Source organism: Grammomys surdaster, unplaced genomic scaffold (assembly GCF_004785775.1).
Source record: "Grammomys surdaster isolate TR1022 unplaced genomic scaffold, NIH_TR_1.0 65, whole genome shotgun sequence".
NCBI classification, from domain to species: Eukaryota; Metazoa; Chordata; class Mammalia; order Rodentia; family Muridae; genus Grammomys; species Grammomys surdaster.
The window spans coordinates 700,905-726,969 of record NW_021604567.1 but is presented as its reverse complement, the minus strand read 5'-3'; the positions used below and the strand labels follow the sequence as shown (position 1 = coordinate 726,969).

Below are 26,065 nucleotides of genomic sequence, written 5' to 3'. Positions count from 1 at the left end.
CAGAGCATGGAGGTATGCTTGCAATTTTATTGGGGCAGAAAAAGCTAAATGGTTGAGTGAACCAAGAGAAAAGCACTTTAAAGACTGAAGACGTTTAAGGAAAACAAACACACAAACAAAAAAGACTGCCCTTGTCACTGGGAGAAGAGATGGAAGATTGACTACACTTACAACAGAATGGAGACCCAAAGATGGCAGGCGTAAGAAGGGTCGCCAGCGACGAAGACGGAGAGATGGACTGGTAGCCTTTGCAGGGCCTACATGGTTACGTTTGACCCAGGGCAGGGATGCATGGTGACACAATGATGAGGCCTTCGCTCTGCAGGGGCTAGAATGAGGCTGTGATGAGGATGGCGAGGAGGACTACATAATTAAAAGAGAGAATATTTTACTTAGACCACGTTACTGGGTGAGCCTGTATCTTTAAAAGCAACGTATGGTCATACTTGTATTCATATGGTCGAGTACTTTCAATAATTGTATTCTAGTAAAAGATCACATATGAATGTTGGATAAAATGGGAATTTATAACCAAGCACAAGGTTATATTCCGTAACTTTGTTAAGTGCTCATCTGAAATTTTACATATCCTCATTTTCATTGCACAGACTCATGAAACTAAAGATTTAAATGCCGCTAAAATAGTATTGCTATATATATATCAGTTTTTAAAAATGTAACACACAAAAATTATGCAACAGACAAGACACATAAAGAACAAAAGTAGAGAAAAACCGTATCATAATAGGAACTGATAAAACCAATTGTTTAGAGTATAAACTCTAACAAGAGAGGAGCAAACCCTTGTGATTATAAGCAAGAGTAAAGCTAATCCCTCTGGAGGTGGTGACCTACTTCAATTGTCCTTGTTATTAATTGACAAGTTATAAGGAAGGCATCAGAGCCTATTGTCTACCTTTTGAGTAAATAGAAACATTAGATAAAGTGTATACCACTTATTTTATGTCAGGTACTCTTTGAAGTACTTTATATCTATCCAGTCACTTAATCTCCCAGTAACCTAGGGGATCATTATAACTATACACACAGTTTACAATCAGAGGAAGCAGAGCACCAATGGGTCAGGTGACAGAACAGAGGTCATGCTACCAGCATGTTGGAGGACTGGAGCTACACCCACAAGAGGAGATTCTACAGTTCAATTGTCTTAGTCACCAGCATAGAGCCTATGTGGCCAAGAGAATGTTTCTGGTACCAGCTTTTAATTATACTAGGTTATAGTGAACCCAGGAATAATTCTCTTAAGAATAGATAATAGGGGACAACTTTCCAAATGCTGTTGTTCCAGGCCATCTTAGAATCATCACCTTCAACAGATAACATCCGTATATGATATTTACATCTAGCCGGACAAAGCCACCATCTCTATAAGTACAGTAAGAAGAAATAAAAATAAGTGTCGCCAGTTCTTTGGTGACAATACATTTCACCAGTCACATTAGGGAAGCAACTTTAGCTTGACATGATCTCCCAAACGCTTCTGATTCTTAAAAGCCTTTGTTGGTATTTTTGATATGTAAGTTATACACTAGCCAAAAATAACATTGGCATTTCCACCATGGGGGTTTAAGAAAAGTTGAGCATGTCAGCATTCATATTACTCATTCATCAGAAATATACAAGGACTCCTAAGCTTGACTCCATGTGGGACTAAAGGTGAAGAGAATAGTGTCTGCTCTCACAGCCTGGTACAATCAGTCTGAATTCACTCAAATGAGAGACTAGGGAGAGAGGAGAAAAGGCAAACTAGCGAAAGGGGAAAGCAATGGAGTAAAGAGTGACATGGAAGGAGAGACTGAGGAGTAGTGGAGACAAACTATCGTCTCAGAATCTGGGAAGGACAGAGTATCGTGAGTTACTCAGAAATGATGATGGGAGATCGGGAGATGAAATGCAAGGAGGTATTCTGGACCAAGAATCCACATAAGAAAAAACCCCACACAGACAGGAACAGGTAGAACATGGTCAAGGCTAGGTCTGGGATCTGATCTTTATCTTTCAATCTAATACATTCATTGTTATTGTTCCATGGGTGCTGGCAGAAGGCATGAGATTTCTGTCAGATACAACTTTACTATTCACAGCACTGGGAGGACTGACAGTCATGTGAAGTCACACAAGGATAATGCAGAAGGATAATCCAGAAGGGTGCTGCATATGCACTAGGTTGCACGGCTGGAAAGAGATGTCAAGATGGAGGAAACCAGTGTTTTACAGCAGGCAGTAGGCAAATCAGCCTTGTCCTGGAGGTAGACACCCTTTCAGCCCTATAAGTTGCTTACTACAAGCACACCTTTAGGTAATGACGGTCTCATTCTGTTTTGTAAAACTTGTCATCTCAAATTTACAAAGTTACAAAAACACAAAGGAAATATCCAGATATGTCTGTGATGTCCCATATGCTTTATCATTTGTACCATGCTTTCTTCCCTTATAACTTTTCTTCCTGAGATAAATGAAACCCATTTATTGGAACAGTACCCAATATTTCCACAAATAAGCACAAATATCTCTTTAAATTCATGAAGGACTGGCTCCAGAAATTCCAGTATGAAAAAGCTGTGGATATTCAAATCTCTTATATAAAACCTTATAATAGTATTTCTACATAACTTACATGCATCATATCTTACCATAGCCTCAAAGTCATTCGATTCCTTCTTATAACACCCAATACAATATCAACCCATGGAAAGTTATATTGAATCATTTAGAGAATAATGACAAGCACAGCTGTAGATGTTTAGTACAGGCACACTTTAAATATATATATATATATATCCTCTTAACTGTGTGTGAGTGTGCATGCAGGTACCTTTGGGGCCAGATGAGGGCATCGGATTCTCTGGAACTGGAGTTACCCTTTGTTTTGAGTTGCGTGAAGTGGGTTCTGGGAACCAAACGTGGGTACTCTGCAACAGTAGTACAACTTTTAAACCTTAGCCATCTCTTCAGCCCTGCGACACATATTTCTAAGGAAAATTTTTGACCCAGGGTTGGTGGAATCTACAGATGCAGGTATGATGAATATAGAAGGCCCACTAAGTACAGAGTCAGGGAAAACCCTCAGAGGTACAGCAGTGCACTTATCACCCGAGGTCTATACTAGCAGACTGCATTCATCTACCCTCCAACCTCATTTTGTCGGTTCTTCCAAGGTCTGTAGGAGGCTGGATACAGTGGCGCACACGGGTTGTGCCAGAAAGGAAGTGGGCACAGGAGGAGCACCTAAGTTGAGAAGTTCTGGTCTTAGTGTGCTTTACTGATAGGATGTCCATATTAAATTTGCTATCAACGTGAGTGAAGCACCACCAGGTTCTCTAAGGAGGATCAGAATGGAACGGGTCAGGCACTACTGGAGAATTCATAATTAATTTATCGTGGGTCCAGCAGAGTTTTGTCTTTATGATATATAAATATTTTCTAAAAATATTTTTTAATTATTCTAAATTGTGTGTGTTTGGATACATGCACGTGAGTGCAGGTACTTGAAGAGACTAGAGGTGTCAAATCCTCTGCAAGAACAGTAGGCACTCCTAACCACTGAGCCACCCTTCCAGACCCACTTACTAAAATTCGTGTGTGTGTGTGTGTGTGTGTGTGTGTGTGTGTGTGTGTACATGGCACATGCGCAGTTTCCCACCGATGCCAGAAGACAGTTCTGTATACCCTGGAGAAGGAGTTAGAGGTGGGTGCTAAGAATGAAGCTTGTGCCCTTTAAAGGAACAGCATGCATTCATAGCCACGGGGCCATCATCTCTCCAGCCCCCTTTCCTAGATTTTTTTTGTTGTTGTTGTTTTTGTTTTTTTCGAGAAAGGATTTCTCTGTGTAGCCCTAGCTGTTCTGGAACTCAACTCTGTAGACCAGGCTGGCCTCGAACTCAGAAATCCGCCTCCCTCTGACTCCCAAGTGCTGGGATTAAAAGCATGCACCACCACTGCCCGTCCCTTTCCTAGATTTTATTTGTCATCTTTCTGGGTATTTTATTTAAAATGACCCTCTTATAGACATCCTATAGTTGAGCCATGTTTTCAACTAAGTTGATAATCTTTCTTCCAACTCATAATGTCTACATTTAAATGATTTACATTTTATTAAGTGCATGCCATTTTTTCCTATGGTTAAATTTGAATCTATCGTGTTAATTTTGTTTTCTCCATTTATTCTCTGTTCCTTTATGTCTTTAAAAATTATTTTTGTGATTCTATTTATTTTTACCATAGGTATGTTTATACATGGTTTCTGTCTGTAGCCCTGGCCATCCTGGAATTTGCTTTGTAGATGAGGCTGGCCTCCAACTCAAGAAACTCTCCTACCTCTGCCTGAGGTTAAAGGCATAAACCACCACCGCCTGGCTGGAGTGTTCTTCAAATACAGCACACAACTTGATACACGGTATTAAAACCTCACAGCAGTCTTCCCAACATATTTCCTCCCGTTCTTTGTACTATCTTCAAGTATTCTTACGGATGACATACATATCCAGTATGTGCTACTGTTGATTCAGACACTTCAGGCTTCACTCTTGGTTTTGGAGATAAGGTCTCACTTTGAAGCCCAAGTTCCACTTCAAACTTGAGATTCTCTGTCTGAGCCTTCAAGTACTGGGATACAGGGGAGTGCCACTAGGCTCAGCCACACAATTGCCTTTTATTGCCATTAAAAGTAAGAAAATGAAGCTGCAAAGATGGCTCAGGGTTAAAGCCCCTGCTTGTTTTCATCTGATTCCCAGCACATCCATCGGGCAGGTCACAGCCACCTGAAATTCGAGTCCCCACCAGTGGGACTTGATGCCTTGGGCTCTGTGGACACTGCACTCATGTGTATGTATACATATGTTCATTTCAGCAAAAAAGGCAATCTTTAAAAATTAAGTTTCTTTATTTACCTTTGCTTGCCCCGTCTCCAGTTACTTCCCAATTTTTGCATAGGTCCAAATTTTTCCCTGTTATCACAATGTTTCTGAATAGAGAAATTCCTTTATATTTCTTACAATAGAAATAAACTGGGAGTAAGTGCTCTTCATTTTTGTTCATTATAAAGGTTTTATTTCTCCATTTAAAATACCTTTTTTCACTGAATTCATTCAATATTTAAAAACAGAATCTTCTGCTCTAACTTGTATAGCTCCTGATGAGAAATCTGCTATACTTCTTTGTTTATCCGTATCTGATACATTTGCTTCTTCTGAGTAGCTTGAACAGTTTTACACATCTATGTTTCTGTAAGTATGCACATTTAATATTCGGGAGGGTGTTTGATGACAGGAATATTTGTCCTGCCTTAGTGTCTCTGAGGTTCTTCGACATGTGGTCCAATGTCTTCACTTCCTTTTGAAAACAGTTAACCATCAAGCCTTCTAATGGTTCATACCCGAAGGCCTCACTTGCCTACTCTTTCCCATGATCCCTCTGCCTCCCTCTTCCAGGACTCCACTCCCATGGATTAACCATTTGAGACTGCTCGCATCTCCTAGATGTTCTTCTGCCTTTTCTTGTCCAGCACGTTTTTATTTCGCTTGTAGGTAAAATTACTAAGGAACTTTTATTGCCTTGTCATAAAGTTCACTGAGCCTTTTTTAAAAACATGTCAGTGAGTTCAGGAACATTTGTGCCATGATGTGTATGTAGAAGACTGAGGATAACCTTGATCTTGGTTCACATGTTCCACCTTTTTTGCGGCAGTCTCTCTTGTATTTTTCTTCTTGTCCACGCACCAGGCTAGCTGGCTCATGACCTTCAGGATTCTTGGGTATCCACCTCACAGTTCATCATATGAATTACACTCATGCAGAGCTGGTTTCTCTGTGGTGCTCATAACTGGCTATACAAGCCACTGAGCTAAAGCTACAGCCGAAATGCAAACTATTTTCTCCTTTTTTTTTTTTTTTCTCTAACTATTGGAACTGGAGAATTGTTCCAGGCATTCTTCAGCCCTAGTCCAGACTTTCAACACTAGCATCTCCACTTAGTTTTTTCTTGTAGTTTTCAACTCAACTAACAATTTCCATGTGTTGATACCTTTTGTCCATCTTGTCTGCTTGAACCTTTAATGCCATTATTACACATTCTTAGACAGTTTGAACACCTACATTGCATATGGGCTTAATTCTGCTGATTGTCTCCTGACAGAATATTAATATATGTTTTCTTTTCCTTACTATGGTTAAAAGCAGACACCTTGTATAGTATCAGAAACAAATAGTACTGATGTTGAGGCATGTCCCATCAAAAGCTTAATGTAAAGCAATGAGTCTAATCCATCCAAAGGTTGAGCTGTTTGGTTTTGTTTTCAGTATAGTTACCAACAGTGTTAGAGCAGGTTAAAATCCAGCATTCCCATTGTGCTAAGAGTGAGAACTGGGTTACTGAAAGCCTTCTTTTTTAGCTCTGTTGCGTGACAAGTTCTAAGCTTTTGCCCAAAGCCTGTGCCCACAGGTCTTCCTTCATGGATTCACTCATCTTCACATTAATACTTACAATGCTTCCTTGCTAATGGGGGTGACAAAAGGCTTCCCTTGTTCTTATTCAACAATCCAGTAAGTACTTCCTTAGTTCCTCTACATCAAGTACAGGGGTTCCACAGATCCCACCTAGTAGTAGAGGATCTCTCACGGAGAGATCACAGAAGGAGTTTGTTCAGGGTCTTTAAGCTTTGTTCTCTAGAAGAGAAGAGCCCAGGTGAGTGCCTTCCCACAGTGCTCCCTGTTTGCCTCCTCTATGCCTTCACCTGAAGATCCTTCCTGTCTTGTCTGTCTACAGTCCAACTCCTGAGTACCCAATGAGATCTGTGGACGTGGGTGTAACTCTTCTCTTTGGGGAGCTCACAGGGACTTTTAGAGTCTCCTGATAGCCCATAGCAGTTTGCCTTTAATGATCTACAAACGTTTATACTCTTTCTTTTTCATTTGTTTAATAAAAGGTGGCACTCTGTGTTTCCTTTCTCAACAGTCATATATTTGGGGTGCCTATAAACCTCAATAATTGCATCTCCACATTTCTCAGTGCAACATACTGCTCAGTAAAAGGAGATAGAGATGATGCACCAGGAAGACATCATTGGGATTTGAGTGTTGTTAGCTTTCTACAACTGTAGAAATCTAACAAATATTTACAAAACTATCTCTATATACTGATCAGGCAACCACAGCTAACGTGCAATACTGCATACTAGACATTCATAGACATTCAAAGACACTAAGGCTATAGATTCTCACAACAATCCCATAGAAATTTTGATTATTTCTAAACATGAAGATTTAATTTTTGCTTGAATATTGTCATATTACTTATGTGTGATTCTCGGTCTCTTTCTGTACATGTTTTTCAGTGTAAGCATATGTAACACAGGGAAGAGTGGAGAAAAACAAAGTCATAATCCTTGCTGAGTATATGTCAAACATCAAGAATTCTATCTTTGTATGTGTGGCTAACATTCTAAACATTCTAGATTAAAATGTGGATGATATATTATTACACTGCCTTGTTCCCCATAATGTAACAACAGTTCAAGTGGCCCTTATCAAAAAGTGTTTCAAACTCTGGAGCTTGTAGAAATAAAAAAAAAAAAAAAAGTTAGCATGTCATTTTAGATTGTGAACTTGGATTGGGGATACTCAACCTGTATTTAAAAGACTCTGTATTATTCAGGGTCTTATTGCCTCTATGCCAGACTTAAGGGTTTAATAAGTAACTTTTTTGTTTTGTTTTTGTTTTTTTGAGACAGGGTTTCTCTGTGAAGCTCTGGCTGTCTTAGAACTTGCTCTTTAGACCAGGCTGGCCTTGATCTCAGGGATCTTGCTTCTGCCTCCTGAATACTAGGATTAAAAGCATATACCACCATGCCTGGCTAATAAGTTAACTATTTGAAGCTTTTAATATTAGAGTAGTAACTCTATAAATTTTCACTCTATTCACAGTTGCTTATGCCTTATAATGATAATCTCTCTCATATAAAGGATTCCAATGTCATCATCAATTACCAATTAAAATCAGTAAGAAGAACCAACGCTTGCCAGGACATTAATAGAACCTTATGTCTCACTGGCAAACTACACTGGTAACTTGAGGGTGTAATGTGACTACCTACAGCACTCAACATAGAGCATGCAATGATACTGTACACTTTAAGGATATTATAGTTTGACTCCAGATTACTGTAATAAATAAAAATAGAAAGTCATACAATTTTTAAATAGTCCAACATGTAAAGCCATGTTTTTAACTAGACGTAGTCTATTAATTATATAATATTATATCTAAAAGTATCATATACAGATCTTAATTAAAACATTTTACTACGAAAATGCTAACAGTCATCTGAACTGGTGCGTAGTGGTGCTGTCAGGCACCTTCAATTAGTCAAAGACACTAAGGGGAGAGAAACAAAACAAGGAGTACAGTAAACCTCTGCCTCAATTATAGTTCCCCAAACACACACTTTCTAAAAATCCAAAGACACTATAAAGGTAAAACATTCTACTCTTCAAGCAGAATGGCAGTAAAGATACTAATTTAAAACAAACAAACAACGATGATGACTATAATTAGCATAATTCTGGCTGATCGAAGAACAATGATGTATCTGGCTAGGCCAATACCATATAAGTAGGGCTTGCAAACTCAAAACTGAATTTATAACAGCTGGCACCAATATCAATATTTTCCATAATACAGATAGCTACTTCACTCCATCACTGTCGATAATTTAACTGATTCACAGATGCATCTTTATCATTTCTACCTGCATTCTCCAAACATAATTCTAATTTCCTTTTTGATTGTCAAATTTATAACTATTTGCGGGAAGACGGTAAATAAGATAAAAAAATCTCAGGTCCTTAAGGAAAAAACTTCTTTCACAAATAATATGCACATACTCTTTTAAAAAAATGACAAAATTATTCTTCAGATAATTTAACACCAAGCAATTAGAACTGCTTTATGAAATTAAAATACCAAAATGAAATTACCTAGAACTTCAAAAGAGACAGAAAACCTGCCTAAAAAGTAAATTCTCTACTATATTTTCCCGTTAGAAACCAAATGTCTGTTAAGTGACATCTAAACTATCATAAAATGCTACAATAGAGTAAGTATAATTTGGCTTATAGCCAAAGCATTTTTTCACTGAAACCTGTCATCATTTATAATTACATGACAACATGCAATTTCCTGAACATGAAAGATACTTAAAACAATTACAATTCTCAAAAACATATACAACATAATCACCAACAGACTATGGCTAGGTTAAGATTTCCTGAGGACTTGGGGAGGTGGGCGTGGAGGGAAGTTAGAGATTGGGGTCTCAGCACATACCTGGGCTGTCCTCAAACTCTTCCTGCCTCAGCCTCCTGTGTGCACTGGCTGCTCCTACAGAGGACTTGGGCTTCATTCCCAACACTCACATGGCAGCACACAACCATCCGTAACTCCAGTGCCAGGGGATCCAATGCCTTTTGCTGACCTCTGCAGGTACCAAGCATGCATGTGGTCCACAGACAAACATCCAAACAAAATACTTATACACATTAAATAGCAAAGAAATCTTTTTTAAAATGTTCTTAAAGAATAAAATTGTATTTATTTTATTTACTTCCCTGTTTTTCTTTTTAGTGCTGGAGACTGAACTCAAAGCCTAACTAGAAAACTGTGCTGTATCCTCAACATTGCCTGACTTTTTTGTTTTTAAGATTTATTTATTTATTTACTTATAGAGAAGACTTAGAGAAACTAGTTGTATCTTCAAAAGGAATAGTTACATATTGGAAATACCATAAACCAACAGAGTATAGTAAACACCTTTTTTTTTTTAAATTAGCTTCTTATATCATGACTATGACTTGTTAATAAAATATGCACTTGCTCATAATTGAGTATAAAAGATTTCCTTTTGGTATTTTTATTTCATGTAAGTGGTTCTGTCTGTCTGAATTTATGTCACACTGATGTAGTGCCCACAGAGGCCTGAAGAAGGCAACTGATTCTCTGAGACTGTAGTTACAGTCTGTGAGCTGTCCAACATGGTTGCCAGAAGCTGCCAGTGCTCTGGAAGGGTAGCAAGTGCTCTTAACCTCTGACCCATCATGCCTCTGCCTCACAGGGTAGTCTTTTAACATTAGAACTATCACTGAGTCTTAAAAAGAAGAAAAGCAAAAACTTCTTTAAGGCCGGGCGGTGGTGGCGCATGCCTTTAACAGGTGTATTTCTGAGTTTGAGGCCAGCCTGGTCTACAGAGTGAGTTCCAGGACAGCCAGGGCTATACAGAGAAACCCTGTCTCGAAAAAACCAAAAACCAAAAACCAAAAAAAAAAAAAAAAAGTTTTTAAGGATGTTGAATACAGTAAAAAAAACTTATAAATTTATAATCTTTTAAAGAATCATATGTGTCTCTGGATGGAGATACATATTCATAAGGCTTCCAAACCTTAAAATCAGTATTATAATTTAATTTTAAATCAATTTCTGCAATTTTTTTTTGTTTTTGTTTTTCGAAACAGGGTTTCTCTGTGTAGCCCTGGCTGTCCTGGAACTCAGTCTGTAGACCAGGCTGGCCTTGAACTCAGAAATCTGCCTGCCTCTGCCTCCCAAGTGCTGGGATTAAAGGCGTGCGCCACCACTGCTCGGCCAATTTCTGCAAATTTTAGGTTAGATTTCAGCACAATACACTGGATACGAAATTTAAAGTTGGAATTTAAAATAGAAAAAATAAAGTCAGATCCATACAAAAGATGAAAACTTCTCCCCATTCAATAGGCAAAGATGACAAAATCAAGCACAAGCCAGAAACCAAACCCATAAACTAGCACCACAGACTCTATCGGCAATGTCTCTTCACTGTATGAGGCAGACGCACACAGCCTCAGATTCTCTTGACACCCACTCTCCCATGAGCGCTAACAACTGTGTTCTCACTTCAGTTCCTAATTTCTTGTTTGTTTGTTTGTTTTTGTTTTTCGAGACTGGGTTTCTCTGTGTAGCCCTGGCTATCCTGGAACTCACTCTGTAGACCAGGCTAGCCTTGAACTCTCGAACTCAGAAATCCTCCTGCCTCTGCCTCCCAAGTGCTGGGATTAAAGGCATGTGCCACCACCACCCGGCCAGTTCCTAATTTCTAATGTTATGTGAAATGTGGACTTACTGTTGTCAAGCTACCTAGACTAAGTCTCAGAAATTCTTTTCACATAATTTGAGAGTAGCCCCAAATAAGTTTTTCATTAAGTACAAAATTCTTTTATCCTAAAATGCCTTCTGATCTGTAGACCACAATGAACGTAAAGCCTTCCCATCTCCATGTCAATTCTGCTTAACTAAGGCTGTTTCAGATGGGAGAATGGCATCTAGTTAGATCTGAAAGGTGGATTTCCTGAGTTCAGTATAGATGTTTCCCTTCAAGGAATAGCTTACCACTCCCATTTCTGAAATTTAGAAACTGGAAAAGGAGGAGAGGTCAGAGAAAGGCAAGGCCTCCCTCCATTCAGGGAAAAGGTGGAGAAGCCACAGTGGACGGAGAGAGCCCCCAGAGAGCCTGAGGAGCCAGCCAGGCAGCCCAAGTCTTAGAAAGGGAATCAGGTTGTGGAAAATAAACTAAAATGGTTCCAACTTTATAAAGAACTTATTTTACTTTCAGTTATGTGTTGGTCTGTGTGTGCACACTGAGTGAAGGTACTCAAGGAGGTCAGAGAGGGTTTCGGTAAGCTGGAGTTACGGTTGCCAGGGGTCCTGAGCCACTGACATGGGTGCTGGGAACCAAACCCATTTCACTGCTGAGCCATCTCTCCAGCCTCTAAAATTTCAAACTTTTTGGCAAAATTGGACTTACATACCTTAATCGGAAATTTAAGTTCTACATAGGAACTAAGTTCTACATAGGAACTAAGTCCTTCACAGCAAAGGGAAGAAGACAGAAAAGCCCTCGAGGAAGGGTTAAAAATGCGAGTGAGCCTTCCCCTCGGGTATGCAGGAGCTGCTCTGTGCAGAATGGGATGATGTCTGCTACGCCTCAGGGCTGGCAAGATGGCTCAAAAGGCACAGGCTCCTGCCACCAAACCTAATGACCTAGAGATGTAGGGTCCTGGACCTACAGGATGGAAGAAAAAAACCTCCAAAAGGTTGTCTTCTGACCTCCAAACACACGCCCTGGTATTCACTCACAAGCATGCTGATGCACACAAAACAAAGGGAGTGAGAGATTTAAAACAATGTAAACATCTTCGATTCAGTTTGCAAGGAAGGTATAAATTGTATCTATACAATCACTAACTAGATTCTAACAGAGTCTCTCTCTCTCTCTCACACACACACAGAGACACTCACTACATTTCTATGATCTCTCCGTATGCTGATTTAACCAATCAAAGACTGAAAATTACTATTATATTTTATGTATGTGTGCTGACAAAATATAGTTTTTCTTATTATTCCCTGACATCTAATATCTACCAAAAAGAAATCTACAGATGGTTTTAAGAACACAAGAGGATATATGTGTGTGTGTGTATATGTGTATATATATATATGTATGTATATATATATGTTATATGCAAATACTAATCTATTCAAAGGACACATAAAATGAACAATGAATAAAAGTTAAACAAATATTTTACAGAAGAAATTATTTTTTCTATAACACTATCCACTAGAAATACTGAGACACAACTGTGTGTGATATAGTCTTAATTATATATATCTATCTGTGACTATATACTTGACATCAGAATCTTATCCAGCAATTAAATTTGCATGTAAAAGTCAACACTAACCAAAACTAATTATATACTTCATTATAAATTAAATTTGATTTTATTTTGTGACTTAATTTCATTTTACAAACTTACTAAAGAACTTTGAATAGTCATTAGCAAGGAAACATGTCCTTCTGTCAAGCAATGAAAAATGTAAAAACAGAATTTAACACTGGTATCAAAACACACTATTTATATGTATGAAACTGTCAAAAAATCAATTAAAAAGAGGGAACATTTAAGAATTTAATCACTAGCATTGGCTATGCTCAAAGCCATTAGTGACTGAAACAGAAGATCTCTGAAGAAAAAAACTTTCTTATTCATATTTACAGTGCACAGCTTCTAGCACAGAACATGTTCAATTCACTTGTTTAATTGACCAAGTAAAGGAAAGACAATTACCCTATGGGCTGAAAACCTTACACATATCTATCCCTTAGCCCAGTAATCGCACCTATGAGGAACCTCTTTGGAAGAACCATCAATGAACATCTGGGTAAAGAATTATATTTAATAAAGTCTATTTTTAAGTTGAAAAACTGTGAATCTAACCGTCAAAATTAAGGAACTGGAAAGCAAATTATGATTCACTCACCTGAAAGTATGCAAAGATTTATTTCTATTAAAGTTTTGAATAAGAACTGTTTAGCTTATTCTTAAAGATTGGAATTAAATATGTAACTAATGCTAAATGTATTTTTTGGTATACTTTCAATTTTGGCATGTTTATTTAAAAGAATAAACTTGTATGCTTTTTTTGTAAGCTAAAATCAGTAATGATTACTATAGTTTACATGGTTCTTTCTAGCAAATGACCTGAAAGTAGAGTTTGACTGTGTCTCAAAAGAATCTTTTATTCTGCCAGGTAATCTGGTAGACATCCAGACTGTATCATCTTTGAACCACCTCCAGCATTCTGACAGGACTGGATACTTAGAGTCCTTTCTAAATTAAGTAAATATGCTTATATCTAATTATAGTCATTTCATAACTATTCAAATGTCTAACCACACATTTAGCATTGAGCCACATACTACTTACTGTAGCATATATGTAGAACAACACTTGTATTGATCAAAACTTTGCTTAATATAATCTCACTAAATTTTCTAACATGGCACTTTAAAGACAAAAATCACAAAATCACTGCAGAGATGAAATTCAGGCACAACTAAAACGCTATCAGGTTACTGTTTCTCAGTCAGTCCATTTCCCACCCGAGGTAGGACGATCATCACTTTAGTGCAAAGCATAAAGTGGCTACACAACCAGCCTGTCAGCTTTCTGTTGTGTTGTGTGGCCTGGCATGGGGGCACACACCTGTGATCCCAGCACTTGGCTGGCAGGACTAGAAGTGGACCACGCAGCGAGACTGCCCGAGTTCAAGTTCTGGCTAAGCCTTGGGGACAGAGGCTGAGCCTCACCTTGCGGCAGCTGCTTCATCTGTAAAGGGAGATAATACCTGTAATCCTAAAGCTCCTAGAGAAGCACACAGCACACACTGAGTCACTTCTGTACCATTGTTAAATGGGCATCAGCCTAAAGACATGCTTATTCTAGCTATCGAGAACACAAAACGGTGATGTAACAAGTGACAGATCAAAGGACAGAGAGATGCCTCCACTGAAAACTTAATGACTAGTGTCCCATTCTCCCGGTTTTCTTGTTGTTGTTGTTTTTAGTTTTTTGTTGTTTTAAGTTTAGTTTTAAAAACAAACGAAATACCTTTCAGTGAGTAAACAAAGCTAAGTGAAGTGGACCTACTGCCCAAATTTCTGAATTAGCCAGTGTTTGACAGACAATAATGGTGAGATAGTGAAAAACATCTATGAAACAATTCAACTGTGGCAGTAGACCACCGCCAATCTTCTGGAAAACAAAACAGAACAAAACAAACAAACAAACAAACAAGTAAAAACACAAAAAACAAAACACAAAATATTAGTGGCTCAACCTAACGGATTTCTCCTTTAGTTCGCAAATCTCAGCACACAAGCCCCTTCTGGCCCACCTTCTCGTCATGTCCTGGGTGTCCAAATGATGCCATCTATGTCTGTGATCAGCTTCGGTACACGCTAACTACTGGTTCCTCTTCCTCTGTCCATTCCTCCTATTACCTAGGTGACCCCGAGTTTATTTCTGCCTCCCCGTTATTCTCTTCTGAGAGTTCACAAGCTCTTATCCAAAGACAAAAGACTAAAAATATCTGCCATGACATTAAGACTTATACACATAAGCTCAAAGCTTTTAATAGGTCAAAACCACTATATTCCATTACAAAGTAAATACAATTTCATGATCTAAACTCAATTCAGAAACCCAATTTGTTAACACTAGACACGGCATCTCTGGTACCTTTGCCTATAAAGTCCAAGCTTCCTTTGATTTGACTTCATTCCCATTGCCAATCAGATTAAATCTTCTCAATGCCTAGTAAAATAATATCACTGTCCATATTCACCGACTGCCCGTCAAACGCCAGGCACCACTCTTAAGCAACTTTTGAGAGTAACTCACTAATCATTATAGTAATCTCATAAGGTAGGAAGTATTAGCTTTAGTTTACACAAGGAAAATATCTCGCCCACATTAATAAGCACAGGAGTCAGTACGAAAACCTACATCCTATGTTCTAAACTTTTATACCATGTTATTTTTTACTGAAGCCTGTTTCAGCCAGCCTTACACTGGGAAGCATGTATGACAACCAAGGTCCATGTTCTCATGGAGCCCACATCTTAGTAAGTGAGCAAGATGAAGAAGTAAATGAAAGGAAGAACAAGCTTGCTACAGACTTTTAAAAGACCAGGAAGGAAATGGCATTTGATGATAGACAATAACACAGGTAGATGATGAAAGAAGGCCTCCCTGGAAAAGGACTGAAGGCAAGATCAGAGAGGTGAGAAAGGGGTATCTCTACAGTGAAAAGAGGTATACCAGAAGGCTCTTGTGTTTACTATGTTACGAAAAGTCCAAATATGGTATTAAGCTGAACATCATATTAAAACTAAAGTTCTATTACCAAATCTCCATTATTTGATAGTGTTCTGGTTAGTTTTGTTGTTATTGTTTTTTTCCCCTAACTTTTTTTTTTTTTGTCAACTTGCCACAAGCTAGAATTATCTGGAAGAGGAATTTCAACTGAGAAAATGCCTCGTTCTGCTGGGCTTGTAGTCAATCATCCTGTACAGCATGTTCTTGATTAATGAAATAAGATGAAGAGAGACAAATTGTTCCTGATAGAGGTTTAAGCTGGTTGTGAAATGGATGTGGGCCTTTTTATTCAGTGACAAGAGGACATTAATATATAATTACTAGGAGAAAGTAGTAAGATCATCTTGGTTGTTTTTTTCTTTTTGGGTTTTTTTTTTTTTTTGGTTTTTGTTTTTTTCGAGACAGGGTTTCTCTTTATAGCCCAGGCTGTCCTGGAACTCACTCTGTAGACCAGGCTGCCTCCCAAGTGCTGGGATTAAAGGCGTGAGCCACCACTGCCTGGCTGTAAGATCATCTTGTAATGTGCAAACCAACCATACAAAACAAGGGACTGACCTCATATAAAAATGCTCTAGTTAAAATATTTACTGATGGGGTTGGGGATTTAGATCAGTGGTAGAATGCCTGCCTAGCAAGCACAAGACCCTGGGTTTGGTCTTCAGCGCTGAAAAAAACAAAATTTACTGAAGAACTCCAAAAAATCTGTCTTGTTTTTGTTTTAAAGACAGTGTTTCACTGGCTCTCCATAGCTGGTCTGGAGCTTACTATATAGACCAGGCTGGGTTAGACCTCCCAGACATTCTCATGCTTCTGCTTCCTTTAAGTACTGAGATTAAAAGTGTTGTGTCTGATTGTATATTTGTATCACATTCAGGTACCCACAGAGGCCAGATGAGTGTTTCAGATCATCTGAAACTAGAATAACAAGGAGCTATGAGCTAGCCCATGTGAGTGCTTGGTACTGAACCCAGGTTCAGTTCTGGGAGAATTATTCTAGAACAGTAAGTGCTTTTAACTGTTGAGCCAGATTTTTTTTTTTAAGTTTTCATACCACAAAAGACATTTCTAACCCAATACTGAAATCAATAAATATGTAGTAAGCCTTATGTGTAAACAACAGTTCTGAATAACTTGAAATGTGCAAATAAACATATCACTCTTAGGCCTGAGAACCACAACAAGAGGTAAAATTCCCTACCTCATAAACTAAGGTACTATTATTTACTTATAGGAGGAATTTTATATACCACTAAGGTAGAAACAGTAGTAAGTAAATTCTGCCAACAGTTTAGACAGATCCTGAGTCTAGAATTGTTCAAATGCAGGAAAATGTGTATCACTGTTTGTTCGTTTACACAGGGTCTCACTATGTAGCCTAGGTGAGCCTGGAACTCATTATTATGTAGACTAGGTTACCTCAAACTGCAGACTCAGCAGCCTAGGTGACCCTGGAACTCATTATTATGTAGACTAGGTTACCTCAAACTGCTGCTTTTTATGCCTCAGCCTTCAAAGTACTAAAATTTTAAGCTTATATACTACCACGTGTGGCTTTAAAAAATGTATATTTAAGTATCTAAAAAAGAACATGAAAAATAAATAAATGCAAAATATTGAAGTCACATGAAAGAGTGCATAGCATAGATAAAATATATCCAAGTTATTGAGTGCTTTATGTAGAGAGTCACATTGAAGCTAATCCTGAAGGCTGAGGAGAAATCAGAAATGCAGATGCTGTGAAAAGAAGTATTTTCACAAAGAGAATTTATAAGAAAGAATAGCAATAAAGTAAGAGATTTGCTAGAGAGGAATGTTTTCAGAGAAATAGCCGAAGCAGCCAGGGTTAGGAGAGGCTTGAAGACAGACAGGCTAAAGGGGGCGATATTGAGAGAGAAATGTATGAACAGCCTCAAACTCTGTTTTTTAACCCCATATGTCTCCAAGCTATAATGTATATAAATGATATAGCTCTAACAATGACTCTTAACTGTGAGACATGATAAGGCAGGAGAAGAATTAATTCTTGTGGGAGCAACGCTTGAGAAAAGCCCTCTAAAAAATACTACCTTCCTCCACTCCACTTTGAGAATCACTGCACTAGGAAAACAAAAGTTTAAGTCACAACTGAATTAGATGTCAGGAAATGTAATGGAGTTAAAACTGTAGAAGCATGAAGGGAAGAAAAGAAGGTCCAGATAACAACCTTCAACAAGGACAAGGACATTCTAAAACGTCAGTGGGTCATTCCTGTGGTGGCATCCAGGATCACAAAGTACAATCAACTTTTAGTCTGGACAAAAAGAGATGTGTCTGTCATTTAGGTGGTAAGCCAATACACTGACTGAAGCTCCAGAAGGGACATGAGAAGGCACCACAAAGACAAACATTCCTGGAAGTGACTATACATGGATTGCTTTAGTGTAAGTAACTGGCATCTGATGATAATCTCCTATTGGTCCTCATCACTAGTTTTTACTCAACCCAACAACTCCGCAACCCAAACTTCCTAGGGCCCACAACAAGCAGTGTAAACAACAGGAACACTGAACTAACTCCAAGCTGCTCACTCCAGTGGCCTACCGTAAACTGAATACATGCCAACAGTCTCCAGCGGTAAAAGACAAATCCAAGAGCAGCTTAGAAGGGATAATTACAAGGACACTCAGTGTTTCAATTAATCAAACACCCGCAGTCATACAGTCGAAAAGAATAATTACAGCTATATCACAGTATCAAAGTATTTCAGCCTTAAAATGGATTTAAGACTAATCTAAAATCAGTTTCTTTTTTTTACTTTTTTTTTTTTTTTTTTTTTTTTTTGAGACAGGGTTTCTCTGTGTAGCCCTGGCTGTCCTGGAACTCACTCTGTAGACCAGGCTGGCCTCGAACTCAGAAATCCGCCTGCCTCTGCCTCCCAAGTGCTGGGATTAAAGGCGTGCGCCACCACCGCCCGGCCAAATCAGTTTCTTAATCATAAAAAAATTTCCAAGTATTTTTAAAGTCAATAGGCAATATCATTCTGTGTGAAATGTGAGTTTTTCCTGTTGTTTATTAATATACATTAAGTGTAAAAAATAACGAATTTTATCATGACATTTTCATAATTTCCCCCTTTCACTGGCTCCATTCTTTTTCCAAAATCATCTCTGCCCTGGAAAGTGTGATTTCAAGTCACATGGAGAAAATGTACAACTGCCTGCTGCTCTAAACAGACCATTGGCTTTAATTAAATTCTAGGCATTCTAACTAGATATTTTCTGACAAAGTTCCCACAAGAGCAAGGGCTTTAGACAAGCAGAGAGACTGAATGGCTGAGAGAAGTCAATAAAGGGAGAAGAGGCAACGGAGGGAGCATAGCCGTGACCAGCAGAGCACCCCATCAGCATGAAGCTGGTGAAGACCATGGTGGCCCAGAACAGAGCCACTGAGCAACACGATGTATTCTGGAAGCTAGGTATGACAGCAATGCCCCAAAACCATACAGGCTAAGTGGATATGAAGAAGTCACAGGAATCTGACAGGGAAACAGCAGGCCACCTGTTGAGTAAAGTAAGGAGCAAAACCACCTACAACCTGTGAACAGATCTGGCAAGGTGGACCAGACATTATGGTACCATGTTAACAACATGGACAAAACATTTTGTTTGCTATCACTCTATGGTTGCTGCTGTTGCAAAAACAAATTCTAACGAAAAACAAAAAGAAAACCAAAGTAGGGAAATACATTTCCACACAAGTCTTACAATAGAAGGTCAAATTTACACAGAGCAACATTTTTGAAAAGAAATGTGAAATACCTCAGTCTGACCTTCATGTGCACTGGTTTCATGAGTAACGCGAATAGCCTGTAATAAGAATATAAACTATTTACAAAAACATAAAACAACTCCATCTTTTAAATGAAAACAGCACAAAGCTCAGGGTTCCCCATCTAGAATCCTGGAACGAGGCGGGAAAGGGGAAGAACTTTAGGAGCAGTTTAGCATGAAACCTTTCAGAACTGTATCTCAGTAAGCAAATGAACTGCTGTCCTTTCTACCCACAAATCCCTGAAGCATTAGGAAACTGACTGGCTCGTCGTGTCTAATGTACACAGTGCAAGGAGAGCGTCATTTAGCTTCGATAATTATTAGAGCAACACTTAACACTTTATTCACTTGGGACTAGAATAAAGTGAGCATCTCACAGAGACTGAAGACGCTCAGCCATCTGTCTCTCCAAGGGGCATGCTCCTGTGGCTCTGCCTGGATTTCTGCTTAATCATGCATTTCAGTTGGCAATTTTAACATGTGGTGCAAAAGGCATGCATTTATGAGAAGCTAGGGAATTCAGTTAGCTAAACTTAAAAGAGCTGCAGTCAACCCCACTACTATCAAAGATGCAGAGAAATGGACAGAATAGAAAATCAGGGGTAAAAGTCTAATTGTTATGTATAGCAATTTGGTGATAAGTGTTAAAGCCTTAAGACATGCAAACTGATTAGCAGTTTCTCTTCTAGGCATTAATATGTTGATGTAGTTAATGTACATGATTATATGAAATTAAGAATGGTTCTAAAACCTCAGACAGTAATATATTTCACTCAAATTTGTAATAATTTTAAGTAGTGAAAAAGAGAGAAAACTCTTGGATTTCAAACAGCATTTTACTAGTTAAATATACTATACAATGGAAAGCTACTCAGCCATTAAAATAATAATGTTAAATATATACTTACTGGTGTTAATACGTTTGTGATAAGTGAAAAAAGCAAGTTATAAAACAGTATTACAGTGTGATCCAATTAAAAACCTATTGTGTATACACATACATGTTTCCTATAAAACCATCAGTGGCAGCAACCTCTTACTGGGGGAATTACTAGCAACTATCATGTTGTTCACTTACTTTATGCAAAATAAGGATGTTGTATAAAACTTCCAAATATTTTTAAACTTAAAGCAACTAAGATATTTTGGAACATTAAACAAACTGTATAAAAATGTACATTGTATTTCTTCTAAGTTCAAAGAACTTATCATCTATTGATGTTATTAAAAGGCAAAAGGCCTTCAAAAGAAATATGATTTTCAAAAATAATCAATGTTAAAACGATCACTTCAAACTGGATTACAGTGCCCAGGACTTAATTTGCAAACTAAATTATTTATTCATCTGCTCTGGACACAGAACTGTCAACTGAGCAACATTACAGATATTTCAGGTACAGTTACCTCAGTAAAACTGAAGTCCTTTCTTATGGATATGACAATGATGCCTCCCCAAACTATGGCCTCATGACAAACTGCTAAACAGAATCTACAATCCTGTCAAAGTGCCCATGGATGAGGTTGGATAGAAAGAAGGTACTGACGTCATAGTTCTCCAGGTATTTGGCTCTTTCTTCAGGGCTCATTGATACAGACTCCTCCAGGAACTTTTTCAATGTTGACCCTGATTCTGAGAATTTCAAAAATGATTAAAATTTTAATTTTAATTACAAAAACATTTAACAGTAACTGCTGTAATTTTTTAAGGTAAAAATTCTTTAATTGGTAAGAATCTAAGAATATTGAGATAAATAATTAAGTCAAATATTCTTTTACTGAACTGTTCATCAACAATATGAAGAATGGGAAGGATTTATTTCTGTCCTGGCAGGTTATACATATATACACTCCCATAACCATTACTTTATAGTTGGAGAGAATTAGAGCACCCCCTACTGTTTAATGAAGTTAACACATCTGAAGAGAAAAACTGGAACAGAAAGTGATTTACCAAAGTGCATCTTGTCTTTGTTGTTCGCAATGGCATGGATTAGTCCAATCGTTCCACAGGCATTGCTGATGGTTTGTTTCATAAAATATACTGATGATGTAACATCTTGTCCTTGAGATTTTATTTTTTCTTCCTCTTCTGTTCTGAAGACTTCATACTATTGGGGGAAAAAGTCAATAGTCCTCATGCAAAAACCACACACTAAACAAGACAAGTTTGTAAAGGAAGGGTACGAAAGGCGAGGTGGAGCCTAAGATAAGACAGAATTTAGAGTAAGATCATAACATCACTGTATACCAGGCTGATAAAAGACTGAGAACAAGTGCTAACTGTCTACGGTAACAATCTGAGAAAGAAAAGGCATTCTCACACCGGTGACTTGACTCATTGCTCGTGGGAGACACAAGGGTCTCACTGTATTGCTCAATCCAGTCTGCAACTCCTGAGCTCAAACGATTCTCCTGCCTCAGCCTTTCAGGTAGCAAGGACTGCAGTCACACTCCTTGACACTCAGCTTCATGCACCAGTGTTAAAGTCAGTCGCTGTCACAAAGCTGAGGCGAGCTAACCATATTTGTTAAGATAAAAAAGCTGGAGGTAAAAGACTAACAGAAAGCTTTATTGTTAACCTATAACTATCTTTTATTTTAATACGCATTAAGATTTCCTTACTTTTTATTTTGCTGATTATACGTAACAAAGGCATCACTTGTTTTTAAAGACTATTTTGTATTCAACATCACAAATCTGCATTTATCAGAAACTGCGTATCTTGCTTTACAATTACCTTTTCTGTGATAGGGAAGAGGAGTAACACTGCGCACACTGGTCTTGGTACCATGCTAAGAAGTTCAGGCTCCATCCCGTACACATCAACAAACTGCCAGTTAGGATGCAGGCCTAATTGCTTGAGAAACTAGTAAAAGAAAAAGCAGCAAAATGTTAACTGGTGAGAGACAACCCCTCAGAGAGTTAACAAGGAAATGATCAACAAGTGTGTACTACATATCTAATATATTAAAAAGGATGTCATCAAATATTACTAATGTTCATTAAGAATACAGAAAGAAAGCAGCACTACCAAACACAGGCTGTAGCACATAAATACATATAGTCCTTAACAGTCAATAGACCAGAGCCTGAGAGGTCAAAGAACACAGGAAAGCAAGTCTACAATGAGTCCGGTAGGCAGAGGGCAATGGATATCACAAACAAACAGTTAAAATCCATAACATAGGAAACAAATCTGTTTTCAAATCTATAACTTTGCCATTATATATTTTAGCCAGGACTTCGTCAAAGACATACAAGTCTCCTTAAGAACGTATTTCCAGCCTTTAACGCATCGATTAAATAATGAATTATTATTTTAGTACATCAACAATTTATACTGATATCCAAAAATAACATCTGAAGTTTACAGACAGATAGCTAAGCATTTTGTCAATAAGAAAGTTACATGTGTACAGACACACATGCAGGCAAACACTTCCAAGATGGACGGATGGACAGACAAGACAGACAGATGGATGGAAAGAAAGGCAGCTAAGAATCTCTCTTGGGAAGAAGTACACAACATGTATTACATCAGCTCTCTCTCCATCAGGCTGCATGGTCTAGACTCACAGAGAGCAAGGGCCCCTCCACTACGTCATTCTTCACCACATTTCTACTCAGGATTTCAGCGTTCACAAGCAGATCTGAAAACATTTCCCTTTCTCTTCTTCATTTCTTCCAAATCTACTGGTCTAGGTCAGTCAATATTCCATCCTACCTAGAAACCAAAGCAGGATTTGTTTTCCAAGGCTCAGTGTTAAAGGAAGGGCTCTGACTCATCTTTCCCCATTGCTAAGCACCATACCTGGCCAAGTCACCGACACTAACGTTATACTGCTTGAATTGAAATGAGTACACTTTAACAGATAACCTTGCCATCTATGTCTGCACGTTACATAAGCTAGTTTATGATGACTATTCAATGCATATCCCCTTTTCCGCTAGTTAAAGATTGGGACATTCAACTCCTTTATTTACAATCTAATGGTCATTACATCAGCTCTGCATATTACCACAACAGAACTGATGTCTCTGAGGTAGGCAAGCACACAGGGTTTAGCAACCTGGGAGTCTACCTGGTGTGGACTATCCACACACCCCCTTTCTCTGAACAATGCACTTAGCAACCTATTAGTATGAGCAGCCCACTCCAAAGAATGAAAAGGCCAATTCAGTCTGAACTGGCTTGGGGTATATGTGCAGTAAAGCAAACTGTGTACTTAAAGTGAAAATCCTCTATTTACTATCTGTCCACGCGTACTTGGGCATGGATATGATTAAAACCAGATGCATTATAGAAAGGCATACGTATAGTTCAAAAAGGATTATATAATTTAACATCTGTCAATCAAAATAGAGAATCATCCAAACTACATACATCCCTAGTGAGTGAACTTTGCCTTCACTTGAATGTATAAAAGAAAGTCACAAACATCAACGGTGTCCTTGAAGGGCTTCAATTACATGGCTCACTGTCCCCCTCAACAGTGAATCTGACCTAGTCCATCAATTCACTTTAAATAAAAGTCTTCCCGCTACCTTTGCAAATCTCTGTGCATTACTTCAGTGCTTTGAATAAGATGTGAAGAATCTAGGAACACCAAGCTGTACCCCAACTAGTAACATCTCTAATTGTAAGACCTGATCAGAGGATTTGTTAATTTTGACACTCATAAAATCATACTAACTATAAAGTTACACTAAATGGCACCTATGACCCAGTAATTCCATGTATGTACTACAAAATAAACATTCTCACAAGAATGCAACCTGGACACAACTGCTAAGTTACTGTAAAGAGACTTTATTTAGTATAAATCAGCGTTATATAAGCAAAGCTAACAGAAATAAGCACTAACCAAGATTCAAAATCAAAAGGCACCAATTATAATGACACTGATTAAGATCAAGCTAAGAACACAATGATTAAAAAGCACAAAAACACACTGTATTAAATCATAAAAATCATTGAATCTTAACAAGAGTTACAATTTACCTTAACTCCTTACTCCTGTCGTGAAATGATAGGCCATAAAAATTCAATTCAACTCTTATCTATGAAGTATATTAATTAGCTCTCTCCTCTGGATCCGCGTTGCCATGAGTCACTCATCAGGAGCCATCACATAATACAAGGAATGAACAGTTTAAAAGTAACTACAGCCGGCCATGGTGGCAGACACTGTTAATCCCAGCATTTGGGAGACAGAGGCAAGAGGATCTCCATGAGTTCAAGGCCAAGCTGTTCTACGTACTAAGTTCCAGACACAGCGAGACCCTGTCTCAAAAACAAAAAGCGATCATGAAAATGTCCTGTCTCTATACAAAATAAACACCAGATCTGTATTTAAAACAAACATAAAAATTCTAAAAGGATACATTTTGTAAAAGCTCAACTATAGTAAGTTTTATTAAAACCAGCCAGTTTTATTGTCTCATTTTAAAAAGGGGGTGAAGGGTACTCTACCATAGTCAAGTTTAAAGGTAAGTGACAAATTCTACAGAACTAGACCAATTTTTTACTTAAAGTTGCAAAACTATGAGGAAATGCAAAATAATAATCTTAAAAAACTAAACTGGTGGCTGCGGGGGTCTCAGGTGGGAAAGTGCTGGCTTTCTGTGTCGCTTGAGAACTTGAGCTCGGTCCTCCAGAATCCATGCAGAAAGCTGGGTGCAGCACACTCTTGTCCTGCCACAACTTGACAGGCTAGACAGGCGAATTCCTGGTCCTTGCTGGCCAGTATAATGAAACCAGTGAGCTCCAGGTTTAAAAAAAAAAAAAAAAAAATCAAAGGAAAAAATTCAACGAAACTAACTAGACCCACGAAGGGGTCTCACAATTAGTGATGTAAGAGACTGTCCATATGTGCATTTACAAAACCATCTCTACTTAACTGAAGTACTGTGTTTGGGTAAAGCAAGGGCGGGGGACCTTATTATAACCCCTAATACCAGTCTTCTGCCTTTTCTACTTTAAATACTGGAGAATAAAATAACAACATCAACAATAAAAAAATCTAACCAATTAGGTCACTAAAATCCCACAACTTTAAAATTTTGTTTCATTAAGAAATATAATTTATAAATAACAATATGCAGCCATAGGACAGTTTTTATTTTTAAAAAATGCCTGTTCTTGAAAGAAGACGGTATAAAAGAAATCTAGGCAGTACTGGTACTATTTGAGTATACTATTATTATTTTTATTATTATTATTATTATTATTATTATTATTTCAAAATAAATTTAGTGATCCAAAAAAAAATTAACTTTGTATTCTACAGTCCAATCACAAACTTGCTACCAGATTAGGGTATTTAAATTCAGGCACTGTGGGTATATCTCCAGCACTCAGGAAGCTGGGGCAGGAAGATCAACAGTGCCAGGCCAGCTGGGCTATTCAGACATATGCAGTCTCAAGTAAATATAAAATAGTTTTCAGAAAAGAAAAGAAAAGGAGAAGAGAGGAGAGGAGGGAAGGGG

The 26,065-nt window shown here is 38.0% G+C and overlaps 1 protein-coding gene across 1 annotated transcript in view; it reads right to left on the bottom strand.

The window, feature by feature from the left end:
- Window positions 1-26,065, bottom strand: part of Uchl3 (ubiquitin C-terminal hydrolase L3) — a 45,256-nt gene that overhangs the window by 10,565 nt on the left and 8,626 nt on the right. Inside the window, exons 3-6 of the mRNA XM_028771358.1 lie at window positions 22,314-22,442; window positions 21,528-21,684; window positions 21,121-21,206; window positions 19,565-19,612 (exon numbers count right to left, since the gene is read on the bottom strand). Coding sequence (XP_028627191.1) covers window positions 19,565-19,612; window positions 21,121-21,206; window positions 21,528-21,684; window positions 22,314-22,442 — 420 coding nt within the window. The remainder of the gene's footprint in view (window positions 1-19,564; window positions 19,613-21,120; window positions 21,207-21,527; window positions 21,685-22,313; window positions 22,443-26,065) is intronic.